Here is a 25,086-nt window from a genome sequence, read left to right on the forward strand (position 1 = left end):
ATGGCTGATGTTTGTGTCTCGAATTTCACACTCCCATCGACCCCGATAACCTTTGATTCCCTTGCCTAACAAAAATGTATCTCCGCCTTAAAAATATTCAATGACCCTGCCTCCACCACCTTCTGAAGCAGAGAGTTCCAAAGTCGCACAACCCTCTGAGAGAAAAAATTTCTCCTCATCTGTCCTAAAAGGGCGACCCCTAATTTTAAACAGTGCCCTCTAGTTCTGGACTCAACCAGAAGAGGAAACATCCTTTCCATATCCACCTTGTCAAGACCATTCAGGATCTTATATACTTCAAACAAGTCTCCCCTCACTCTTCTAAACGTCAGTGAAAACAAGCCCAGTCTGTCCAATCTTTCCTCCTAAGACAACCTGCTCATTCCAGGTATCAATCTATTAAACCTCCTCTGAACCGCCTCCAACGCATTTACATCCTTCCTTAAATAAGGAGACCAAAACTGCACACAGTATTCGAGATGTGGTCTCACCAATGCCCTGTATAACTGAAGCATAACATCCTTACTTTTATTTTCAATTCCTCTGGTAATAAAGGATGGCATTCCATTAGCCTTCTTTATTACTCGCCGTACCTGCATACTAACTTTTGGTGACTCATGCACTAGATCCCTCTACACCTCAGAATTCTGCAGTCGTTCTCCATTTAAGTAATACTCTACTTTTTTATTCTTCCTGTCAAAGTGAACAACTTCCCATTTTCCTATATTATACTCCATCTGCCAGACTTTTGTCCATTTACTCAACCTATCTATATCAGTCAGCAACCTCCCTATGTCCTCTTCACAACATACTTTCCTACCTATCTTTGTGCCATCTGCAAATTTATGCATAAGCTCTGCTTTCTACCAGCAATCCAAACTTCTATCCATGCTAATATGTTACCATGAGCTCCTACTATGTGCAATAACCTTTTATGTGGCACCTTGTCAAACGCCTTCTGGAAATCCAAGTACAGTATGTCAATGGGCTCCCCTTTATCCACAACGCATGTTACTGCTTCAAAGAACTCCAAAAAATTGGTTAAACGTGATTTCTCTTTCACAAAACCATGTTGACCATTCCCAATTACCTCGAGTTTTTCCAGCTGCCCAGCTAAAACCTCCTTAATGATCGATTCTAACACTTACCCCATGACAGACATCAAGCTAACTGGCCTATCGTTACCTGGTTTCTGCCTCGGCTATTACAACTCCTTTTGCCTTTTGTTCCATGACATCTTTGTCATTTAATCTCTGCTGCCCTCCGCCCCATCACAGACCTTCCCTTTGGTTCTTCTTCCCACCCTCCCTTTCATTTGCTTAAAGCCTATTACATTTCTAACATTTGTCAGTTCTGATGAAAGGTCACAGACCTGAAACGTTAACTCTGTTTCTCACTCCACAAATGCTGCCAGACCTGCTGAGTATTTCCAGCGCTTTCTGTTTTTATTTCAGATTACCAGCACTGCAGTATTTTGTTTCCATGCACATAAAAAAAGGGACAAAATTTCATTTTTATAACTTATACTTTATCAAACCAAAATCAACATAAATTAAACAGGAATTAACAGACAAATCAGTCAATATATATATTCCAAATTACAAAGTAACTATCAGATACAACAAAGATAGATTTAATGGATTTACTGGGCAGTCGCTCAGTATATATGACACAAATTACAGTCATAAAACACCTTCAAAGCTCTGAACTTCCTCGGGTAGATCTCCAGCCTCTTTCTTCCAAGATGCAGCCATCAATTCCCATCAGACAGCAGTTCCCCCTTTAACCCAAACCCCACGGGTACTGTCTTCACTCAAAACGGTGCACTTCTCCAGGACTTCTCGGCTCTGCTCCCGATAGGCATATGGCGTGGATCCACCAGTTCTACCTTTATCCGAGCCCTTCAGTGACAACTCTGTGCACTGTATGGCCTGGTTTGACTAATCAGTTACTCTAAGTAACAGAAACAGCTCCTGGATCCAGCCTTCACTTTCTTCAACCTGCGTGAACCGCACACTCCTGCTATCTGAACTCTGATGGCTCTGTGTTTCTTTTTTATCTGGCTTCAACCAATTTCAGTTTCCCCAGAAACCATAGGTTTTTGTTTCAGTTTCGCTTAGGACAGTCTTTCCCACTTCCTCAGACTGTTCCAGTACCTCACAGTCTGCCTCAAAAAAAAAGAGACAAGCTTTTCAGCAAGTGTCAGTGCACCCAGAAAAGAACATTTGATAAGTCATCTGTTCAGGCAATACCTCGCACACACTCCCCCATGGGTCCCGCTGACCGCAGATTTCATGAAACTAGCCTGTACCTGAAACAGCGCCTTCTTAAAGATCACCCGTTGTTCCATTACAGTTTTTTTTGCCAGTCTTTGGTTCCATTCTACCCTGGCTAGATCCCCTCTCATTCCACTGAAGTTAGCCCTCTTCCAATTTAGATGTTCTACTTTAGATTGTTCCTTACTCTGTGCTGGTCTACGGTGGTGTAGTGGTAATGTCCACTGAACTAGTAATCCAGAGTCCCAGGCTAATATCCTAGGAACACGGGTTCAAATCCCACCACAGCAGCTGCTGGAATTCAAATTCAATCAATAATTAATTAATAAAAATCTGGAATTGAAAGTTAGTCTCCGTAATGATGCCATGAAACTATCAATTGTTGTAAAAACCCATCTGGTTCACTAATTTCCTTCAGGGAAGGAAATCTGCCGTCCTTACCTGGTCCAGCCTCTATGTGACTCCAGACCCACAGCAATGTGATTGACTCTTAACTGCCCTCTGAAATGGCCGAGCAGCCAAGCAGTTATCAAGGGCAATTAGGGATGAGCAACAAATGCTAACCTTGCCAGCAATGTCCACATCCCATGAAAAAATGAAAAAAATTATGACTCCAAATTATGATATGATGATCACTTGCACCCAAGTGTTCCCCCACAGACACCTGGCCCACCTCATTCCCCACCACCAGATTCCTGCAATGCCTCCTTCCTAGTCGGACCGAGAACATACTGATCAAGGAAGTTCTCCTGAACACATTTCAGAAATTCCTCCCTCTTCTTACCCTTTACTGTAACATTATCCCAATCAATATTTGGGTAATAAAGTCCCTAATATCACCACTCTATAGTTCTTGCACATCTCTGTGATTTCCCTGCAGATTTGCTCCTCTATCTCTCTTTTACTCACTATTTGGAGGCCTATAAAATACCCGCAGCAGTGTGATCATACCCTTTTTGCTTCTCAACTCTAACCAAATTGATTCTATCTTTTCCTCCTCAAGGACATCATTTCTTTGCAACACTACAATGTCTTCCCTAATCAGTACTGCCACCCTTTTTTCCTGTCCTATCTTTTCTGAATACTTTGTACCCTTGAAAATTAAGAGCCCAGTACCCACCATTTTTAAGCCACGTTTCCATTATTACATCATATTCCCACAAGGTTATTTGAGCTTGTAGCTCACCAACCCTATTCACCATGCTTTGTGCGTTTACAACCATGCATTCTTATCTAGACCTTGTATTCCTCGTAGTCCTTCTTACTGTGCTCCTATCTAACTGGTACTATTTCCTTCTCTAGGACTATCAGACTTCCCTGCCAGTTTAGTTTAAACCCTCCCCAACCACACTAGTGAACCTCCCCATGAGGATATTGGTTCCAATCCTGTTGACATGCAACCCATCCCTTTTGAATAGGTGCCTCCTGCCACAGAACTGGTCCTAATGCCCCAAGAATCTGCAGCCCTCCCTCCTGCACCATGCCTCAAGCCATGCACTGACTACCTTTGACATCCTACTTTTTAACTTCCTCCCTAGCTCCTGAATATTTGACCGTAGGGCCTCAATACCTGCCCTCTCCATGTTGTTGGTACCAACATGTAGCACAACTCCTGGCTCACTCCCTTCCCCCTGCAGAATACTTCACACTCTCTCTGTGATGTCCCTTACCCTGGCACCAGGGAGGCAACACTCCATGCGGGACTCACAATGATGGTTATAGAAATGCCTGTCTGTCCCTCTAACTATGGAATCTCCTATAATGACTGCATTTCTACTCTTTGCTGTTCCATCCTGCGCAATCTCTTGCCCATTAGTGTTATGGTCTGGACATCACTCCTTCAAGGTTTCGTCACTCCCAGCAGTCTCCAATATTGAGAACCGGTTTGAAAGTGGCACACACCCCGAAGACTCCTGCAGTTCCTGCCTCTTCCTACTCTTTCAGATGGCCATCCACCTACTATCCTGAACTCTCACTTCCTGCCTCTTTCTACTCTTCAGGCAGGACATCCATCTATATGCTGAACTCTCACTGCCTGTGAGGTGGCCACCTTCTGGAACACACGTTCCAGGAAACGCTCATCCTCCCTGATGCTCCGCATTGACTCCAGCTGCCCCTCATGCTCAGAAATCCTGAGTTTGAGCTCAACAGCTGGAGACGCTTCCAACACACATGGTGCCCCAGGACACATGAAGGGCTGCATTTTGTATTCCCGCCACTGAGAGTGGCGGCATGGCACGGAACATGGCGGCCGTCCCCCACGGGACCCACGCCACCGCGATTACGTGGCGGGTGGTCATTTTACATAATCACGGCAGCCGTACCCCCCACCCCCAATTACGTGGCAGGGACATCAGCGGTCTCGGCAACACCGTGAACAGTGTCACATGATGCAGGAGCAGGAGCCATCTTTAAAAGGTTGCCAGTCCTGCATTTCCTCTCTGCATTCTTTCAGCATCAGGTTCTTGAGGCTAAAAGTCTGTGCTCTTAAAAAACATTATTTTATCTTCAAGCAGCGCCCCCTCCCCACCACCCCGGGCATCGTTACAACAATGGCAGATGGACGATCGACGGTGGCCCCACAGTTCAGTGATGCCTCCCTGCTTATTCTCCTCCAGGCTGCAAGTGAACATCGGGAGGTCCTTTTCTCCAGTGATGAGAAGAAGAGGTCCTCCCGCCTGACCAAGCAAGTCTGGACGGAGATTGCAGAGGAAGCGAGCAGCCGTGGGGGGGGGGTCACCTGACAAGACTGGGTGCTGTGTTGTAAGAGGGTGAATGACCTCCTTTGTTCAGCCAAGGTAAGTGGCACGTTTCCAAATTGCTCGGTGTGATTCGATTACCTGGTATGCCACATGGGTGCCATTGCCATTTCAGAGGCAGGGAGATCAGGGAGGACTGATGGCATGACTGGCTGCAGGTATGAATCATGTCTCCCTCATTAGTACCTCACAGCATGTCAGACCAATGGCAGGATGAGTCTGTATGTCAGACCAAGCATCCCCTAGATGCTGATGAAGGGCCCATGTTAGTACAACTGTGATGTTGATGTTTGCCAATGTTCAATATCAGCATCCTTGCTCTTCCAGGTGAAGAGGGCCCACAGCAGCAGGGAGGTGTCCAGGACCAGAGGCGGGGTGCCCGCCCTGAGGCCACTATCACAGGCTGAAGAGGCACTGGAGCTAGCTGGGAGACAAGGGGCATGTGTCATTTTGGACAGGGCGCTCAGGGTCCCAGTTGATGAGAATGATTGTTGCCAAACACAGAATGATTCAAAATTTCATCTCCTATGCTGTCATCATTGTGACATGTGTACCATAACACCTAAATGTCTGTTCTGCTCATTGTATCTTTCACGGCAATGCTCGCCAACGTTCCCAGGGACCGAGGGAATGAGGATCACCTCTGAGGACGACACAACACTTAGAGGATGCACCGTCCTGCACTTTCCACCAGCGCAGATACTCTCACCTTGGTGAGTATCCAATCAGCAATAGAATTAGGGTCACAAGCTGGTGAGAGCACCACACATGTGCCCGAGCAGCTGGCTGAGGCTGAGACAGCCCAGGCCTCTGAGGATTGTCTGTGTCCAGGCCCATGCTGAGCCTCAGGCTGATGGATGAGCCTCTGGTGTGGGCAGCACAAGGTATGCTGGAGTTGCACAGAGGGGTAAGGCAACATCTAGCAAAGATGCCAGAGGCCATGCGCAACCTTGAGCGGACGGTAGGGAAGTCCATCCATGCCATGAGTGCTTCCGTGTCCCAGATGTATGAGCGCATGGCTTCCTCCATGGAGAGGATGGTAACCCTCATGGAAAGTCACGTTCCACAGATGCTCAATCACCTCCAAACCCTCATGTCAGGCATGACTGCAATGCAGCAGTAGCTGGGCAAGAGAAGGACCAAGAGCATGGAGAGTGTTCCTGCTCCTGGTCCTTTTCCAGAGTTTCAACGAGACTTGAGTGGGAGGAGCAGAGGCTGCGCACCACATCTGGGGTCTCCCCTTAGGGCGATCAGAGTGTGGACACTGGCTCCTCAGTCCCTCTGCCAGTGAGTCCAGCTCCAGCGGCTGTGATGCCCGAGGACAGCCCTGCACTGCTGCAGAAGGCCCTTAGGTCAGCCCTTCCAGGCCTCAGGCTCACAGAGGACCACCACCCAAGTCATCCCAGGCCAAGGGGCAGCCTGATCAGCAGCCTGCCTCCAGTCCAGCCACCAGCACAGGGGTTACACCACAAAACAGCACCCGCAAACGTTTTAGAAAGACACCTTGACATGTATGAGTATTCACGTGTGAGACGAATATGTCATTTGTAGTTTAACTAAATGCATTGTCCCAACAATCATCAGCCTTCATTGCCTGAATAACACACGCCACAATGGATTATGTGTTTTTCCATTACATTATGAGCCTGACTGTCTTCTTTGGCCTCCATGTCTCGGAAGACAATTGGTAAGCGCCTGGAGGTGGTCAGTGGTTTGTGGAGCAGCGCCTGGAGTGGCTATAAAGGCCAATTCTGGAGTGACAGACTCTTCCACAGGTGCTGCAGATAAAATTGATTGTCGGGGCTGTTACACAGTTGGCTCTCCCCTTGCGCTTCTGTCTTTTTTCCTGCCAACTGCTAAGTCTCTTCGACTCGCCACACTTTAGCCCCGCCTTTATGACTGCCCGCCAGCTCTGGCGACTGTACTGCCATTGTAAGCTATATCATCGCTATGCCAACTGCACGATGTGACACTGCACAGATGAAGTCACATGGGCAATGGCTCAGTTAGCTGCTGCCAGTCATGCTGGAGAGATGGACATTACAGAGTCAGAAGACTTCAGATGAGATGTGGGATGGTGCTTTGTGCTCTGCAGAACATGTGTGGAACTTCAGGGTTTGTGGAAGTGCTCAGTTATCAGTCGTTGCCTTGCCTCCCTTGCTCGTTGCTCACCATGTTAGCCCTCCATCACTGCTCTGTGCTCCTATGAGTGGTTGTCTTTGGTTGCCCTCTGTGTCCTCAGCGTTGGAGGATGTGTCCTGCTCCTGCTCTTCATCCTGCAAAGCCTCCCCCCTCTGTACTGCGATGTTGTGCAGAACGCAGCAGACTTCAACGATGCACCCAATCCTGTCTAGTGCTTATTATAGGGCTCCACCAGATCTATCGAGGCAGCGGAAGCACATCTTCAGCATACTGATGGCCTGCTCGATGGTAGCTCAGGTGGAGCTGTGGCAGGCTTTATAAAAACAAAAGAACAAGGAGCAGGGAGTAGGCAATTCAGCCCCTCGAGCCTGCTCCGCCATTCAATACGATCATGGCTGATCTCATCTCGGCCTCAATTCCATTTTCCTGCCCGTTCTCGATAACCCTTCAACCCATTTCTAATTAAAAAATCTATCTCCTCCTTAAATTTACTCAATGTCCCGGCATCCACCGCACTCTGGGGTACTGAATTCCACAGATTCACGACCCTTTGAGAGAAGTAATTTCTCATCATCTCTGTCTTAAATCTGCTACCCCTTATCCTAAAACTATGACCTCTCATTCTAGATTGTTCCACCAGAGGAAACATTCTCTCTACGTCTACTTTGTCAATCCCCTTAATCATCTTATATACCTCAATTAAATCTCCTCCAATTCTTCTAAACTCTAGACAGTAAAGGCCTAAACTGCTCAATCTCTCTTCATAAGACAAACCCCTCATCTCTGGAATCAATCTAGTGAACCTCCTCTGAACTGCCTCCAATGCAACTACATCCCTCCTCAGGTAAGGGCACCAAAACTATACGCAATACTCCAGGTGCAGTCTCACTAATGCCTCGTACAGTTGCAGCAACACTTCCCTACTTTTATACTCTATTCCTTCAGCAATAAATGCCAAAATTCCATTTGCCTTCCTTATTACCTGCTGTACCTGCATACTAGTTTTCTGCGACTCATGCACGAGGCCACCCAGATCCCTCTGCACCGAAGCACTCTGAAGTTTCTCTCTGAAGCATTGTAGCACTCTTCAGCATCATTGCTGGGGTTCCTCACCGGCGTCAGAAGCTATGTCATTAAGGGGTAGCCCTTATCCCCAAGAAGCCATCCCTCAGCGGCACCTGAGACTGGTGCAGTATGAACGAGTCATGGCAGCTGCCTGGGAAGCGGGCACACACTTGCAGGAAGTGCTTCCTGTGGTCACACACGAGTTGGACATTGAGGAGCGATAGCCCTTTCTGAAGGCAACTGGTTGTTCAGTGGGAGCCTTGATGGCCACATGCGTGCAGTCAATGACACCCTGCACCCTGTGGAGAACCCCACAATGGCCTCAAATCCACCAGCCATCTCAGCCTGAGTCTCAGGGTCCGTCCCGAAGCGGACATAGTCGGCGGCCCTCCTGTATGAAGCATCAGTGACCTCCTTTATGCAGCTCTGTAGTGCGGATCGAGAGACCCCACACATTGTCGGTTGATTCCTGGAATGAGACACAGGCATAGATGTTTAGGGCCAGTCACTTTGAGGATCACAGGCATAGGGTGACCACCAAAGCCCATTGGTTGAAGGTCATTATTCAGCAGTGCGCATAGCTGTGTGACGGTCTCTCTTCTCATCCGCAGTCCTATAGACTCGCTGGTGTGTGTGGGCTACTCTGAGCCTTGGTGGCTGCTGCTGCTCACATCTGGGAGGTTCCTCGTGGGCCACAACTATCTCTTGGGCCTGCCTCCAACAGAGATGCCTCATCATGGCAAGGGGATCTCGGAAGATAGGATGGATCATATCCATCTCTATGCTCTTAGTCACTTCAGGTTCCTTCAAAAGGTCACTCTCACCAATCTGGGCAGAGATTTGCGTTAATTCCTGCTTCAGCAGTGCTCCAGCATGAGGTGAATCTGATGGCATGACACTTCATGATCAAACTTCAGATAAATGTGAGCCAATCATTTCATGTGCCTGCACTGGAACACCGACAACAGCAAACTGAACAGTTTCCCAGCTGTCCCCCTCCAAACCTTTTACCCCTCCCCGTCCCGACAGACAATTGCAGAGTGGACCCTTCCCCTTCACCCTCCCGACAGACAAATGCAGAGTGGACCCTTCCCCTTCACCCTCCCGACAGACAAATGCAGAGTGGACCCTTCCCCTTCACCCTCCCGACAGACAGATGCAGAGTGGACCCTTTCCCCCCCTCCCCTTGCTGATACACGAAAAACAGAGGCAGAGTTCCAACCCCCTCATGTCTGGCAATTTAGCTTCACTGCAAGTGCCTGAGTTCGCTACAGGAAAGAATATGAGCAGGGCATTACTTACCCACTTTTACTGGCACCGAGGACTCTTATCTTGGTGGCGCAGCTTTGCAAGGACGGGAAAGTGAAGACACGTGAGAGCCGCACATCAAGCTCAAGATTGGAAACGGATGGTAGGATCACGGGGAATTCCATTTAATGAATGAAGAAAGATAATTTAAATATACTAAGTCGGGTCCCGTCCCAGAGGGGCCCGTCACGAAGATCGGTTCCGGCAATCCCGGCATCGGGTTCCATGGCAGTTGCTGCAGCTCTGATTTTCCGCCCCATACCCACCCCCAGCCATGGAACCCAACATTGGCCTGGAACAAAATCCAGCCTGAAGTGTGCTAAGGTTTGCACATTGCAAGCAACAGATATGAGCTTGCCATGCATGATATAAAGAAATCTCTATTCCTTCTGTTAGAGTGTAGTTGGTACCTTGTTTAAACTGTGCTAGTATTCTTATTAATTCACTTACTGTTATAGTTAAACGAACTGAAATTTTTAATTTCCCAGCTCCTACTTTAACCGAATGCCCTAATTTACAGAGGGAAAAAGAGAAATACTCACCAACCAATTGCTTACCTACTTTCCTGTGACGCCACACTTTGATTTTTTTGTTCTTTTTTTGAACACACATGCTCTGACTCCCAGCCACCACTTTTACACTATGGGCCTCCGGCACTGTTCTCTCTCACACTTACTCTCCTCTGACTCCCACAAACTCCCCGTTGCCGCTTTTAACTCTGGGTCTCTGGCACTGCTCTCTCTCAGGCACACTCTCTCTGACTCCCCGCTGATGCTTTTAACTCTGGGTCCTCGGCACTCTTTTCTCTCAGGCTCGCTCTCTCGGTCTCCTGCTGACTCCCCCACAACCGCTTTTAACTCTGGGTCTCCGGCGCTGTTCTCTCTCAGGCTTGCTCTCTTTCTCTCTTTCTCAGGTGTTTATGCTTTCACCCTACTTCATCTCATTCTATCAGCATATCCTTCTATTCCTTTCTCTCTCATGTGCTTATCTAGATTCCCCTTAAATATATCTATGCTATTCACCTCAACCACTCCCTGTCGTAGTGAGTTCCACATTCTCACCACTCTGTCGGCGAGGAATTTCTCCTGAACTCCCCATTTTTATCAGTGACTATCTCATATTTATGGCCCCCAGTTTTGGGCTCCCCCGCAAGTGGAACCATCTTTTCTACTCTATCAAACCCTTTCATAATCTTGAAGACCCCTATCAGGTCACTCTCAGACTTTTTTTTAAAGAGAAAAGAGCCCCAGCCCATTCAACCTTTCCTTTTTAAATTCATTCATAGGATGTGTTGCTGGCAAGGCCAGCTTTTATTGCTCATCCTTCATTTTCCTTGAGAAGGTGGTGCAGAGCTGCCTTCTTGTACCGCTGTAGTCCATGTGAGGTAGGTACACCCACAGTGCTGTTAGGGAGTTCCAGGATTTTGACCGACAGTGAAGGAACGGCGATACAGTTCCAAATCAGGATGGTGTGTAACTTGGAGGGGAACTTGCAGGTGGTGGTGTTCCCATGCATTTGCTACCCTTGTCCTTCTAGTTGGTAGTGGTCACGCGTTTGGATTTGCTGTCCAAGGAGTCTTGGTGTGTTGCTGCAGTGCATCTTGTAGATGGTGCACACTGCTGCCACTGTGCTTGATCTTGGATGGTGTTGAGCTTCTTGTGTTGTTGGAGCTGCACCCATCCAGACAAGTGGAGAGTATTCCATCACTCTCCTGACTTGTGCCTTGTAGATGGTGGAAAGGCTTTGGAAAGACAGGAGGTGAGCTAATTGTTGCAGAATTCCCAGCCTCTGTCCTGCTCTTGTAGCCACAGTATTTATATGGCTGGTCCAGTTCAGTTTCTAATCAATATTGACCCCCAGGAATGTTAATCGTCTGGGATTCAGCTACGGTAATGCTGTTGAATGGCAGAGTGGTGATTAGACATTCTCTTCCAAGCCTGCTATACTCTCAGCACTACATGAACTGCTTTGCCTGTGCTGGGACGATGGAGCAGTACCTCAGGACATGCGCGATGCCAATATCATCACCCTCTATAAAAACAAAGGTGACCGCGGTGACTGCAACAACTACCGTGGAATCTCCCTGCTCAGCATAGTGGGGAAAGTCTTTGCTCGAGTCGCTTTAAACAGGCTCCAGAAGCTGGCCGAGCGCGTCTACCCTGAGGCACAGTGTGGCTTTCATGCAGAGAATTCGACCATTGACATGCTGTTCTCCCTTCGTCAGATACAGGAGAAATGCTGCGAACAACAGATGCCCCTCTACATTGCTTTTACTGATCTCACCAAAGCCTCTGACCTCGTCAGCAGACGTGGTGTCTTCAGACTACTAGATAAGATTGGATGTCCACCAAAGCTACTAAGTATCATCACCTCATTCCATGACAATATGAAAGGCACAATTCAACATAGCGGCACCTCATTTTCTATCCTGACCCCTTTCCTATCCTGAGTGGCGTGAAACAGGGTTGTGTTCTCGCACCCACACTTTTTGGGATTTTCTTCTCCCTGCTGCTCTCACACGCGTTCAAGTCTTCAGAAGAAGGAATTTTCCTCCACACAAGATCAGGGGGCAGGTTGTTCAACCTTGCCCGTCTAAGAGCGAAGTCCAAAGTACGGAAAGTCCTCATCAGGGAACTTCTCTTTGCTGACGATGCTGCTTTAACATCTCACACTGAAGAGTGTCTGCAGAGTCTCATCGACAGGTTTGCGGCTGCCTGCAACGAATTTGGCCTAACCATCAGCGTCAAGAAAACGAACATCATGGGACAGGACGTCAGAAATGCTCCATCCATCAATATCGCCGACCACGTTCTGGAAGTGGTTGAAGAGTTCACCTACCTAGGCTCAACTATCACCAGTAACTTGTCTCTCGATGCAGAAATCAATAAGCGCATGGGAAAGGCTTCCACTGCTATGTCCAGACTGGCCAAGAGAGTGTGGGAAAATGGCGCACTGACAGGGAACACAAAAGTCCGAGTGTATCAAGCCTGTGTCCTCAGTACCTTGCTCTATGGCAGCGAGGCCTGGACAACGTATGTCAGCCAAGAGTGACGTCTCAATTCATTCCATCTTTGCTGCCTCCGGAGAATACTTGGCATCAGGTGGCAGGACCGTATCTCCAACACAGAAGTCCTCGAGGCGGCCAACACCCCCAGCTTATACACACTACTGAGTCAGCGGCGCTTGAGATGGCTTGGCCATGTGAGCCGCATGGAAGATGGCAGGATCCCCAAAGATACATTGTACAGCGAGCTCGCCACTGGTATCAGACCCACCGGCCGTCCATGTCTCCGCTTTAAAGACGTCTGAAAACGCGACATGAAGTCCTGTGACATTGTTCACAAGTCGTGGGAGTCAGTCGCCAGCGTTCGCCAGAGCTGGCGGGCAGCCATAAAGGTGGGGCTAAAGTGTGGCGAGTCGAAGAGACTTAGCAGTTGGCAGGAAAAAAGACAGAAACGCAAGGGGAGAGCCAACTGTGTAACAGCCCCGACAAACAAATTTTTCTGCAGCACCTGTGGAAGAGCCTGTCACTCTAGAATTGGCCTTTATAGCCACTCCAGGCACTGCTCCACACACCACTGACCACCTCCAGGCGCTTACCCATTGTCTCTCGAGATAAGGAGGCCAAAGAAGTAGAAGAAGTATGTTAGAGATGACCTTTACCTGATAGGTATAACCTCACAGTTCCGATATTATTCTAGAAAACATATTTTCACCTTTCCCGATGCCTCTATATTCTTTTTAGAATATTGTTTGTCCACAGAGTTTTAGAATTCAATGAGATTGCACAGACCATTACTGGTCCTTATTATATAGAGTAATGAAGAGACTGTGCACCTTTTTTGGGCGATATAAGACTCACGAGATATGGGGTTAGGAATGAAAAGTGGAAGTAAGTTAGAAGATCAGCCAAGATCTTACTGAATGACAGAGCAGGCTTGACGGGTCATATGGCCTCTCCTGCCCCTATCTTTTTTTTTTGCACTGACCATTGCTGGACCCTATAATACACGGAGACTGTGTAGTCTTGGAGATTACATAATAACGTATGAGGGCAAGTGGAGCCTCAATTTAATGCCTCAGCCAAAAGATGGAACCTCTAACAATGCAGCACTCCCCCAGTATTGCACCATGAATGTCACCCTAAATCGTGTGTTCAAGTGTCTGGAGTGGGACCTGACAGAGGTAAAGGTCAGGAAGGTCTTGCGACAGTGAAAAGTGAGGACTACACTCCCAAGATGGTATAAAGTACAGACAGCTAAAGGCACTATAACACAGGAACTGGACAGATGGACAATTCATCCGTTTTGAGTTCAGAGGAAAATGGGGACAGGCCAAGATTTGCAGGAGTGATGTACCATTAATACCAGGTAAATTAGAGTCTAAAGATACCACCGTTCAGGTGTCATTTACGATCCAGTTGTACTGGTAACAACAGCAGAAGCAGCAAAACCTGAAATGGCAAAGCTACTAATGGCGGGAGTGTGTTGAAAAACAATTCATTAAAAAGACGAGTGACAGAAAACTGCCACAGAGGTAGAATAATCTCTTGGTGTGTTGTCAGAGCTAAAGTAATTTACCTGAAGCCCAGTTAGTTTGTGTTAGCTTCCCTAGTTCAAAAGAAGGGAAATGTAATTCCACTTTAAGAGGTCACATGGCGACAACAGACAACAGACTGTTTACACAAGAAGTTGCACAATTCTGGCGACTTGCTGCTACAACAAATACAAGTCAAATGCTGTAAACAAGAAGCTTTAGTTTAGCCATATGATGCCCACACACCCCAGTGCACCCCATTGTCTGTCTCCCTCAGACCCTTCTTGAAGGCCTGTAGCCTTAAAGATGGGACATCAAACCGAAGCCCTGTTTGTCCTTTCAGGTGAATGTAACAAATCCCAGGGCACAATTTCAAAGAGCAGCAGGGGAGTTATTTACAGAAGCAAAATACTGGGGTTGCGAGAAATCTGAAATAAATGCAGAAATGCTGGAAATACACAACAGGTTTGGAAGAATCGGTGGAGAAAGAAAAAGAGTTAACATTTCAGGTTTCAGGAAACTGTTTCTCTCTCCAGGGGATTTATTTAGTTATGGCCAATAGTAACCCCTTAACCAATATCACTAAAAAACAGATTATCTGGTCATTTATCACATTGCTGTTTGTGGGAGCTTGCTGTGCACAAATTAGCTGTCGTGTTTCCGACATTGCAACATTGACTTCACTTCAAAAGTACTTCATTGGTTGTAAAATACATTGGGACATACTACATTGAAACATAGAAAATAGGAGCAGGAGTAGACCATTCGAGCCTGCTCCGCCATTCATTACGATCATGGTTGATCATCTAACTCAGTAACCTGTTCCCACTTTCGCCCTATATCCTTTGATCCCTTTAAACCCAAGAGCTATATCTAACATAAATAAAAAAAAAGAAATGCTGGAACCACTCAGCAGGTCTGGCAGCATCTGTGGAAAGAGAAGCAGAGTTAAGGTTTCGGGTCAGTGACCCTTCTTCAGAACTGTCTCCAGCTATATCTATCTCCTTCTTGAAAACTAACAATGTTTTGGCCTCAACTACTTTCTGTGGTAGTGAATTCCACAGGTCCACCACACTCTGGGTGAAGAAATTTCTTCTCATCTCAGTCCTGAATGGTTTACCCCGTATCCTCAGACTATGACCCCTGGTTCTGGACTCCCCCACCATCGGGAACATCCTTCCTGCATCCACCCTGTCAAGTTCTGTTAGAATTTTATAACTTTCTATGAGATCCCCCCTCACTCTTCTGAACTCAAGCGAATATAATGCTAACCGACTCAATCTCTCCTCATACGTCAGTCCCGCCATCCCAGGAATCAGTCTGGTAAACCTTCGCTGCACTCCCTCTGTAGCAAGAACATCCTTCCTCAGATAAGGAGACAAAAACTGCACACAATATTCCAGGTATGGCCTCACCAAGGCCCTGTATAATTGCAGCAAGACATCCCTGCTCCTGTACTCGAATCCTTTCGAAGGCCAACGTACCATTTGCCCTTTTTACCGCCTGTTGCACTGTATGCTTACCTTCAGCGACTGCTGTACGAGAACACCCAGGTCTCGTTGCATATTCCCGTCTCTCAGTTTATAGCCGTTCAGATAATAATCTGCCTTCCTGTTTTTGCTACCTCACATTTATCCACATTATACTGCATCTGCCATGCATTTGCCCACTCACTCAACTTGTCCAAATCACCCTGAAGCCTCTCTGCATCCTCCTCACAACTCACCCTCCCATCCAGTTCTGTGTCATCTGCAAATTTGGAGATATTACATTTAGTTCCCTCATCTAAATCATTAATATATATTGTGACTAGCTGGGGTCCTAGCACCGATCGCTGCGATACCCAACTAGTCACAGCCTGCCATTCGGAAAAAGAACCATTTATCAATACTCTTTGTTTCCTGTCCGCCAACCAATTTTCTGTCCATCGCAATACACTCCCCCCCAATCCCATGCGCTTTAATTTTACACGGTAATCTCTTATGTGGGACTTTGTCAAAAGTCCAAATAAACCACATCCACTGGCTCCCCCTCATCAACTCTACTAGTTACATCCTCGAAGAATTCTAGTAGATTTGTCAAGCATGATTTCCCTTTTGTAAATCCATGCTGACTCTGTCCGATTCTACCACTGTTCTCTAAGTGCTCTGAGGTCATGAAAGGCGCTAGATAAACGCAAGTTTCTCCTTCCTTGTGTAACCATCCCATACTTACCATGACCCACCGTTCCAAAGGTGGATAACCCTCCGACAATCTATAAACTTCCTGGAATCCAACTTCACTGCTCATGTTTTTCCAGGCACGTCCTTTAGTCCTGATAATCACTGCCAATTGGATTATGGCCACGAAATTAGACTCTGTAGCATAGCTGGTGATAGCGCTATGGAAACCCCGTAGTGAAATAATGGAAGCTGGAATACATCTGGCCACCTCCAGCACAGCCCACATGGCACACCACAACTGACAGGACACTGGCACGGCATTGCTATGAGTGCACCGGAAACATGTAGAGTGGGTGGATTGTGCCGTCAATCAGCCATTTTGTACCGTATAGGTCCAGTTAACACCCTCTCATAATCACTCCCAGCTGAATATGTGTTCAGCTGCACAAGGGATTCCCCCATTGCCCACTAATGCTATTTAAAAGGATAACCAACCAAGTTACAGATGAGGTGCTTTTGACTGGTGGCCTAGCAAGCCACTCAGTTCAAGGGCAATTAGGGATGGGCAACAAATGTTGGCTCTGCCAGTGATGCTCACATCCCATGAAAGAGTAAAAGGTTAGTGGAAGTTCCATGTTCTGTGTTATTGGAGGAATTTTGCAAATGTATTGGATTTTCCAAGGAGTGGATCTGGATCAGAGGAGTTTTCTGAAGTCAGGAGAAAGTCTGCTTTAGTAATGGGGGCGAGAATTGCTATAGCATGACATGGAAATGGAGCTCAGCTCAGGGAGGGGAAGCTATGTGCAGAGGGAAGAACAGGAGGGCTCTCAAAAGGAGGCCCTACCCACCAAGAGTCTTCAGGGAGCACTTCTCCTACCTCCACCTCAGCTTGAAGCAGGTTGTGAGGCGCCTGCATTTCAACAAGCAGGTGGTCACTGAACTCTGCCATCTTCTATAACCAGACATGCAGCTACAAAGCATGGCGAGAATGGCTCTGACTGTGGCCACGAGATCACTGTCATCCTCAATTTCTATGCCAGTGGATCCTTCCATGCGGGAGCAGGCAACATCTCAGTTTGCCATCCATTGCTGCATCAAGGAGGTGATAGACACACTGTATAGAAGGAGAGGGGACTTCATCATCTTCTCACTGACCAGAGAAGTAGGAGGAGAGAGCATGTGGATTTGTCAAGTTGATGGGACTCCCGTGGTGCAGGGTGCAATGTGGCTCTGTGGGCTTCACACATTAACAGGGCGATGTTCCATAATTGCAAGGGCTACCACACTACTAACATTTAGTTGGTGCATGACCATGAGCGGAGGATGCTCTCAGTCGATGCCTGCATTGCTGGCAGCAGCCACAACGCCTTCATTCTGCGCCAGTCAGCCATACCTGCCATAGTTGGGCCACCACGATGAATCAGATATGGTTACTGGGAAACAAGGACACTCTTGGCTGATGACTCCCCTCTGTTACCCAACGATGCGAGGATTCCGCACCTATAATGAAAGCCATGCAGCAACATGGAACATCGTGGAGCAAACCACTGATGCCCTGAAGCAGCGCTTCCGCTGCCTGGACCACTCACAGGGGGCCCTCCAGAACTCACCAGAGCATGCATCAATATTTATGATGGTCTGTTGCATCTTCCATAACCCAGTTATCATGAGGACATAGCCCTTGACAGCAGGGATTCTGAGGCTACCTTGGGATGAGGACCCCTTCGCTCCGCACGGGCTGTCCATGAGCAGGTACCGGGATTCCAGTTCCCTAAGATCCTACCTTTCAATCCATCTGCTGCACACCAAAGCAACATCCTCTTGAACAAAATCCTGAAATAAAAATCCACCAACAAAAACCATTCCAACTTTAGCCAACAACACTGAACTATTCACCCTTGAGCCTTCCCTTAGTGCCTGTCTTGTGGGTGTCTTTGCCTGACCCAGTGGATGGAGAATGTCTGGTGGAAGGCTGCTGACTTTCATTGGGAGAGACTGCAGATGGCCTGGCAGCATAACCTCAAGCCACTCTCCGCCTGGAGGGCTCGGCTTTTGCACTGCTCCACCTTCGCATGGGAGGCAGCAGTCTAAGCTGGCCGGCAGAAAGGTAGCAGCAGGGCTACTGTCAGACAGCGGTTGGAGGATGAATGCTGTCATCCTGAGAGAGGACATCAGGTTCGTGCACCACGGAGCCACTGCCATTCCCTTGAGGCAGCACCTCTGTAATCCTAATAATCTGTTGGAGGATAGATTTCTGGACTGCTGTGAAAGCCTGAATGCCCCTTTGAACACTGGGATCCACAGCCATGATGGCCGCAGACTGTGCCTGCGTGGTACCAAGCTGGGTTTGCATAGCAACAAACTGAGATTTCATGACCTCAGTCTGAGCTTCCATTGTAGCAATCAGATGTTGTGTGACTTCTGCTGGTGTTGCAATGGAAGCTGCGAAATCGGCCACCAGATGCTGCATCACAGGTGTGTCCACAACTGTTTTATGGAGTTGGCCACCACTTCCACACTGGAAAGGTTGGGCTCCAAACTCTGCATGAAACTCTCTGCCAAGTTGGAGCTGGTGTCCTCATGCTCCTGTCAACAGCTTGTCTGGCAGGCCTGCAAATGCACCAAGTATCTCGGTATGCTTGCCCAATCGCCTTCTCCTTTATGCCACCTTATCATAGTGCTTATCTGAGTCCCCTGCAACAGACCCTTTATGCAACCTCACCCTCCAATGAGCTGGCATACAAATTATCCTTTCCCCCAGCCTTGCTGATGCCCACTCACACCTGGTGACTCACCACGAGCTGATCCCAACTCGATACTAGCCTCTACAGTTCATGCAGTGCCAGTATCTGAGCTGCTGGCTGCGATTATCAGGTCAAGTGACAATGCTTCTTCATCAGAGGTCAGGTGTAGATGTCAGCCTTCCTCGGGAGGCTGCAGTAGCTGGCCAGGCGGCAGTTGTTGGGTATCTGAAAGCATAAAAGCAGAAGGGGAGGGTTGGGTGAGGGAAAGGGGGTTGGATGGAAAATAAAAGATCCATGGTCACACCATGCCAGAGAGCAAGATGAGGGGGAGGTGGAATTTGAGAAGCATAAGGCCGGAACATACCTATCGGTAAGTAAAAAGGAAATATTTGGCTAAGACAAATGTGGGTCCATTACAGGCAGTGTCAGGAGAATTTATAATGGGAATAGAGAAATGGCAAAGAAGCTAAATGATTACTTTGTGCCTATCTTCACTGAAGAAGATACAAGAAATCTCCAGAATTAGAGATCCAAGGGACCAGGGGGAAAATGAGGAATTGAAGGAAATTAGTATTAGTAAGAAGGTTGTATTGGAAAAATTAATGGGGCTGAAGGTTGATAAGTCCTCAGGACCTGATATTCTACATCCCAGAGTGTTGAAAGAGGTAGCTGTGGAGATAGTGTATGCATTGGTGATCATCTTCCAAACTTTTGTAGATTCTGGAATGGGGAAGCCACTGAGGACAGAGATGAGGAGAAATTTCTTTACTGTGAATGTTTGGAATTCTCTACCCCAGAGGGCTGTGGAAGCTCAGTCATTGAGTATGTTTAAAGCAGAGATTGACAGATTTCTAAATACCAATGACATAAAGGGATATGGAGATATGGGGAAAAAGGTATTGAAGTGGATGATCAGCCATGATCATATTGAGTGGCAGTGCAGGCTCGATGGGCTGAATGGCCTACTCCTGCTCCTACATTCCTACCATTGTTATGAATATTCTTGGTGACGTTGGATGCAACGGCCTCAGTCATTGGATGATAGCCCAGGATGCGGAGCACCATTTGCTCCAGTGCTCAGGTGCCTGTTCTCTGCTGGTTCTGCTCTGCTAAATGCGGTTATGGGTCACCTGATCCTGCAAGACAGGAAAGAATGTCAGTGAGTGTATCACAGTTTGTGTTTGGGTGATGTGCTTGCCATCATTGAATATACATGGAAGCAATGAGAGGTGTGTGAGTTTGGCAGCATGGTATGTGTGTGAGGGTGAGATGGAGTATCTGGAGGTTAGGCATGAGTTCTGATTGCTAGAGATTGTTGATGGGTTGTGATAACTCTGTATTGCATTGAGCAATCCTTGGGACCATGTTCTGGGTGTTGACCTCCCTGGCCACCTGCTCCTACGCTCTTCTCACGAGGTACCTGGAGGACCTCCTGGCATTTCCTCCTTTTCACCTCCTGCACTAAAGCCTCCAGCGTCACATCTGATAACCTGGGAGCCTGCTCTCTTTGCCAGTTGCTCCATTTGGTGTGTTTCTCCTTCTATCCAGGATCCACGTCTTCCACGGACAGTTTGAACCAGCTTCTGTCTATCGATGAAGCTCCCACTTAGGAGGGGAAGACTAGACTGTCGTGCTAGCCACGGGCAATGCTTGTTGAGCGTGCAGCCTGTTCCACACTGGGCTCCATGCTGAAATCATTGGAATGAAGAGCTAAGTGGAATGGATTTCAAACAGATCTAGCAACTCAAAACTAGGCATCAGCAGAAAAACTGTGGTCAACCACAATCTGTAACCGCATGGTCCAGCATATCCCCCACTCTACCATTACCACCAACCCGGAGAAACCAATCCTGGCTCAATGAACAGTGCAGGTGGGTAGCCAGGAGCAGCAGCAGGCATACCTAAAAATGAAATGTCAGCCTGGTGAAGCTACAACACAGGACTATTTGCATGTCAAACAGCAGAAGCAGCAAGCAATGGTCAGGGCTAAGTGATCCCACAATCAACGGATCAGATCTAAGCTCTGCAGTGATGCAACATCAAGTCATGAATGGTGGTCGATTATTAAACAACTGATAGGAGGAGGCTCCACAAATTTCCCCATTCTCTATAATGGGGGAGCCCAGCACATCAGTGCAAAAGACAAGGTTAAAGCATTTGCAACCATCTTCAGCCTGAAGTGCCAAGTGGATGACCCAACTCGGCCTCTTCCTGAGGTCCCCAGCATCACAGATGCCAGTCTTCAGCCAATCTGATTCACTCCACGTGAATCAAGAAACGACTAAAGGCATTGGATACTGCAAAGGCTATGGGTCCTGACAACATTCTGGCAATAGTACTGAAGACTTGTGCTGCTCCAGAACTAGCCACGCCCCTAGCCAAGCTGTTCCAGTGCAGCTACAACAATGGCATATACCCGGCAATATGGAAAATTGCCCAGGTATGTCCTGTGCACAAAAAGCAGGACAAGTCCAACCCGGCCAATTACCGCCCTATCAGTCTATTCTCAATCATCAGCAAAGTGATGGAGGGGTCTGCTTGGAGCCCTCGACCAATCATAAGGTCAGATACTGCTATCAAGCAGCACGTGCTCAGCAATAACCTGCTCAATGATGCTCAGTTTGGGTTCTGCCAGGATCACTCAGCTCCTGACCTCATTACAGCCTTGGTTCAAACATGGACAAAAGAGCTGAACTCAAGAGGTGAGATGAGAGTGACTGCTCTTGACATCAAGGCAGTATTTGACCGAGTATGGCATCAAGGAGCCCTAGAAAAACTGGAATCGGGGGAATCGACACCAATGGTTGGAGTCATACCGAGCACAAAGGAAGATGGTTGTGGTTGCTGAAGGTCAATCATCTCAGCTCCAGGACATCACTGCAGGAGTTTCTCAGGGTAGTGTCCTGGGCCCAACCATCTTCAGCTGCTTCATCAATGATCTTCCTTTAATCATAAGGTCAGAAGTGGGGATGTTCACTGATTATTGTAGAATGTTCAGTACCATTCGCGACTGCTCAGATACTGAAGCAGTCTGTGTAAAAATGAAGGAAGACAAGGACAATATCCAGGCTTGGGCTGAGAAGTGGCAAGTAACATTCGTGCCACACAAGTGCCACAAATGACCATCTCCAACAAAAGAGAATCTAACCTTCTGCCCTCGACATTCAACGGCGTTACGATCGCTGAATCCCCCACTTTCAGGTCAGAGGCTAGGAATTCTGTGGCGAATAACTCACCTCCTGACTCCCCAAAGCCTGTCCATCATCTACAAGGCACAAGTCAGGAGCGTGATGGAGTACTCTCAACTTTCCTGGATGGGTGCAGCTCCGACAACATTCAAGAAACTTGACACCTTCCAGGACAAAGCAGCCCGCTTGATTGGCATCCCATCCACAAACATTCACTCCCTCCACCACCGACGCACAGTGGCAGCAGTGTGTACCATCTACAAGATGCACCGCAGTAACGCACCAAGGCTCCTTAGACAGCACCTTCCAAACCCGCGACCTCTACCAACTAGAAGGACAAGGGCAGCAGATGCATGGGAACACCACCACCTGCAAGTTCCCCTCCAAGTCACACACCATCCTGACTTGGAACTATATCGCCGTTCCTTCACGGTCGCTGGGTCAAAATCCTGGAACTCCCTTCCTAACAGCACTGTGGGTTTACCTACCCCACATGGACTGCAGCGGTTCAAGAAGGCAGCTCACCACCACCTTCTCGAGGGCAATTATGGATGGGCAATAAATGCTGGCCTGGCCAGCGATGCCAACATCCCATGAATGAATAAAAAAAGCACAAAGTTTACATGCTGCTTGCCCCATATTTGCAAGACAAATATTTCCCATCTCTTCTCCAAATGGGACTTTTAAAATCCCCCCAATTATATCGACCCTTCCCCACCCGGGGCAGTGTTTTTCCATCCTGAGAGGCTTTAATTGCACCCCTGCCCGTGACTCTGCAAAACTATTGGCGAGGTATTGTGAAATAAAAGTTAGTCAGCATCTGAAAAGGTGATTTACTGGTCAAGACTATTGACCTTTCACTGAAGACAGAGATGAACTGCCAAGTGATCAGAAGAGGGGGCGGACATGGGAGGAGCGAGTAGCCAAGGTACGACAAAAGTTGGGCATGTGGGGGCAGCGATCTCTCTCCATTGTGGGTAAGAACCTAGTCATCAGGTGCGAGGCGCTCACGTTGTTGCTCTACGTGGCGCAGGTCTGGCCCATACCCCACTCCTGCGCCGTGGCAGTCACCCGAGCCATTTTCCGCTTCGTCTGGGGATCTAAAATGGACCGGGTCCAGAGGGACACGATGTTCAAATCTCTGGACATGGGCGGGAAAAATGTACCCAACGTGGCCCTCATCCTGATGACCACCTTCGTGTGCGGCTGCATCAAGCTATGTGTAGATCCCCAGTACGCAAACTCCAAGTGTCACTACGTGCTGAGGTTCTATCTGTCCCCGGTGTTGCGAAGGATGGGCCTGGTCACATTGCCGCGGAACGCACCATGCAGTTGGGCGGCGCCGTACCACCTATCCTTCGTGGAGCAGTTTCTGCGGAAAAACACCTTTGACCACCGGTCCATCAGGCAGTGGTCTGCACGGAATGTCCTCAAGGCCCTACGGGAAAAGGAAACGGTGGATCCTGTCGGATGGTTCCCCGAGCAGACCGTCAAAGTCATTTGGCGGAATGCCTCATCACCAGAACTTTCAAACAAGCACCAAGACGTAGCTTGGCTGGTGGTGAGAAGGGCCCTCCCCGTCAGATCCTTCATGCACACCCGAAGTCTCGCCCCCTCCGCACAGTGCCCCCGCGTTGGCTGTGGTGGGGAAGAGACGGTCGCCCACCTCCTCCTGGAATGTGCCTTTGCAAAGCAGGTGTGGAAAGAGATGCAGTGGTTTTTGTCGAGGTTCATCCCAAGCAGCTCTGTAACACAGGAGTCTGTGCTCTACGGGCTGTTCCCAGGGACGCACACCGAGACAAACATCAACTGCTGCTGGAGGGCTATCAATTCGGTGAAAGACGCCCTTTGGTCTGCCCGAAACCTGCTGGTCTTCCAGCACAAAGAGTTGTCCACCACTGAATGTTGCAGACTGGCACATTCCAAGGTCCAGGACTACGTGCTGAGGGACGCACTAAAGCTTGGGGCAGCCGCAGCAAAGGCTCAATGGGGAAAGACCACAGTGTAAGGTTCCCCCACCAAGCTGGACTGAGGGGCTGGATCCATGGAAACCCCTCGAACTGTATCGTTAATATTCTCAATTGCTGTAAATGTAAAACAGTAATTGACATGACAATTGTGAAACGGAAGGGTTGGGAAGAAACTCATGACAGAATTGAAGGAAACTGATCTCCCTTGCAATGTTTGTATTTTTTGGTGCTGTTTGGAAACTGTTTGGCAATGTAATTTTTACAGATTTTTATGAATAAAGTATATTTTGGAAATTAAAAAAAAATCGGGAGAGGGGGCGGGGCCCACAGGCGGAGGGGGCGGGGTTTCATCACAGGCTGGACAGGGATTGGGCGCGGGGGGGGGCGGTTTACTGCTCTCTGGGCATCGATTGGTGGAGAGCAGAGTGGGCGGGGTTGAGTTGCGTGCAGGCCGTTGGCGCCTCTCGCGTGCTGGTTGCTGCTCAGTCTCAGCGGCAGCGCAATCCGACATGGAGGCGACGGTCCTGAGGGGCAAGGATCTGGCGGCGTAAGTGCGCACTGAGGGAAGCGGGGGAGCAATAAAGAGCGCGTGATGTGCCTGGGCTTTCCCCCTCCCCATCAATATAACTGCATTTAATGTCGAGTTTTACCTCGGCGGGAAAATTGAAGTCGCGCAAGAGCTGTGCTTTTACTGCTTCAGTCGCTTCTTCTCCTTCCCGGCCATATGCGGCGCTTTGCCGACAATATCGCGCTCCAAGCGTGTGACTGACAGTGACTGGACCTCGCGCCCGAGACTGGCCCCGCCTCCTTTTTCCGCGCGTGGACGCTGGCTCCTCCCCTGCCTTGAGCGGGCACTGGCCCCGCCCCCTGTCACCGTCAATGGACTAACCCCGCCCCCTTCCCCGAAGGTGCTTCCGAATCACTGGCCACGCACAT

At 48.4% G+C, this 25,086-nt stretch overlaps 1 protein-coding gene and 1 long non-coding RNA gene across 2 annotated transcripts in view; one reads left to right on the forward strand and one right to left on the reverse strand.

Moving 5' to 3' along the window:
* Positions 1-1,725: 1,725 nt before the first annotated feature.
* On the reverse strand, positions 1,726-24,933 carry LOC137373556 (uncharacterized). The gene is made up of 3 exons (XR_010975644.1): positions 24,801-24,933; positions 19,044-19,217; positions 1,726-2,164 (listed from the first exon to the last, which is right to left on the reverse strand). It is a non-coding gene; the product is annotated as an uncharacterized lncRNA (long non-coding RNA).
* Positions 24,589-25,086, forward strand: part of mthfd1b (methylenetetrahydrofolate dehydrogenase (NADP+ dependent) 1b) — a 103,780-nt gene continuing 103,282 nt past the window's right edge. Inside the window, exon 1 of the mRNA XM_068038489.1 lies at positions 24,589-24,697. Within this exon, the coding sequence (XP_067894590.1) occupies positions 24,660-24,697 (38 nt within the window). The 5' untranslated portion in view covers positions 24,589-24,659. The remainder of the gene's footprint in view (positions 24,698-25,086) is intronic.

This window comes from Heterodontus francisci, chromosome 9, assembly GCF_036365525.1.
Source record: "Heterodontus francisci isolate sHetFra1 chromosome 9, sHetFra1.hap1, whole genome shotgun sequence".
Classification (NCBI taxonomy): Eukaryota; Metazoa; Chordata; class Chondrichthyes; order Heterodontiformes; family Heterodontidae; genus Heterodontus; species Heterodontus francisci.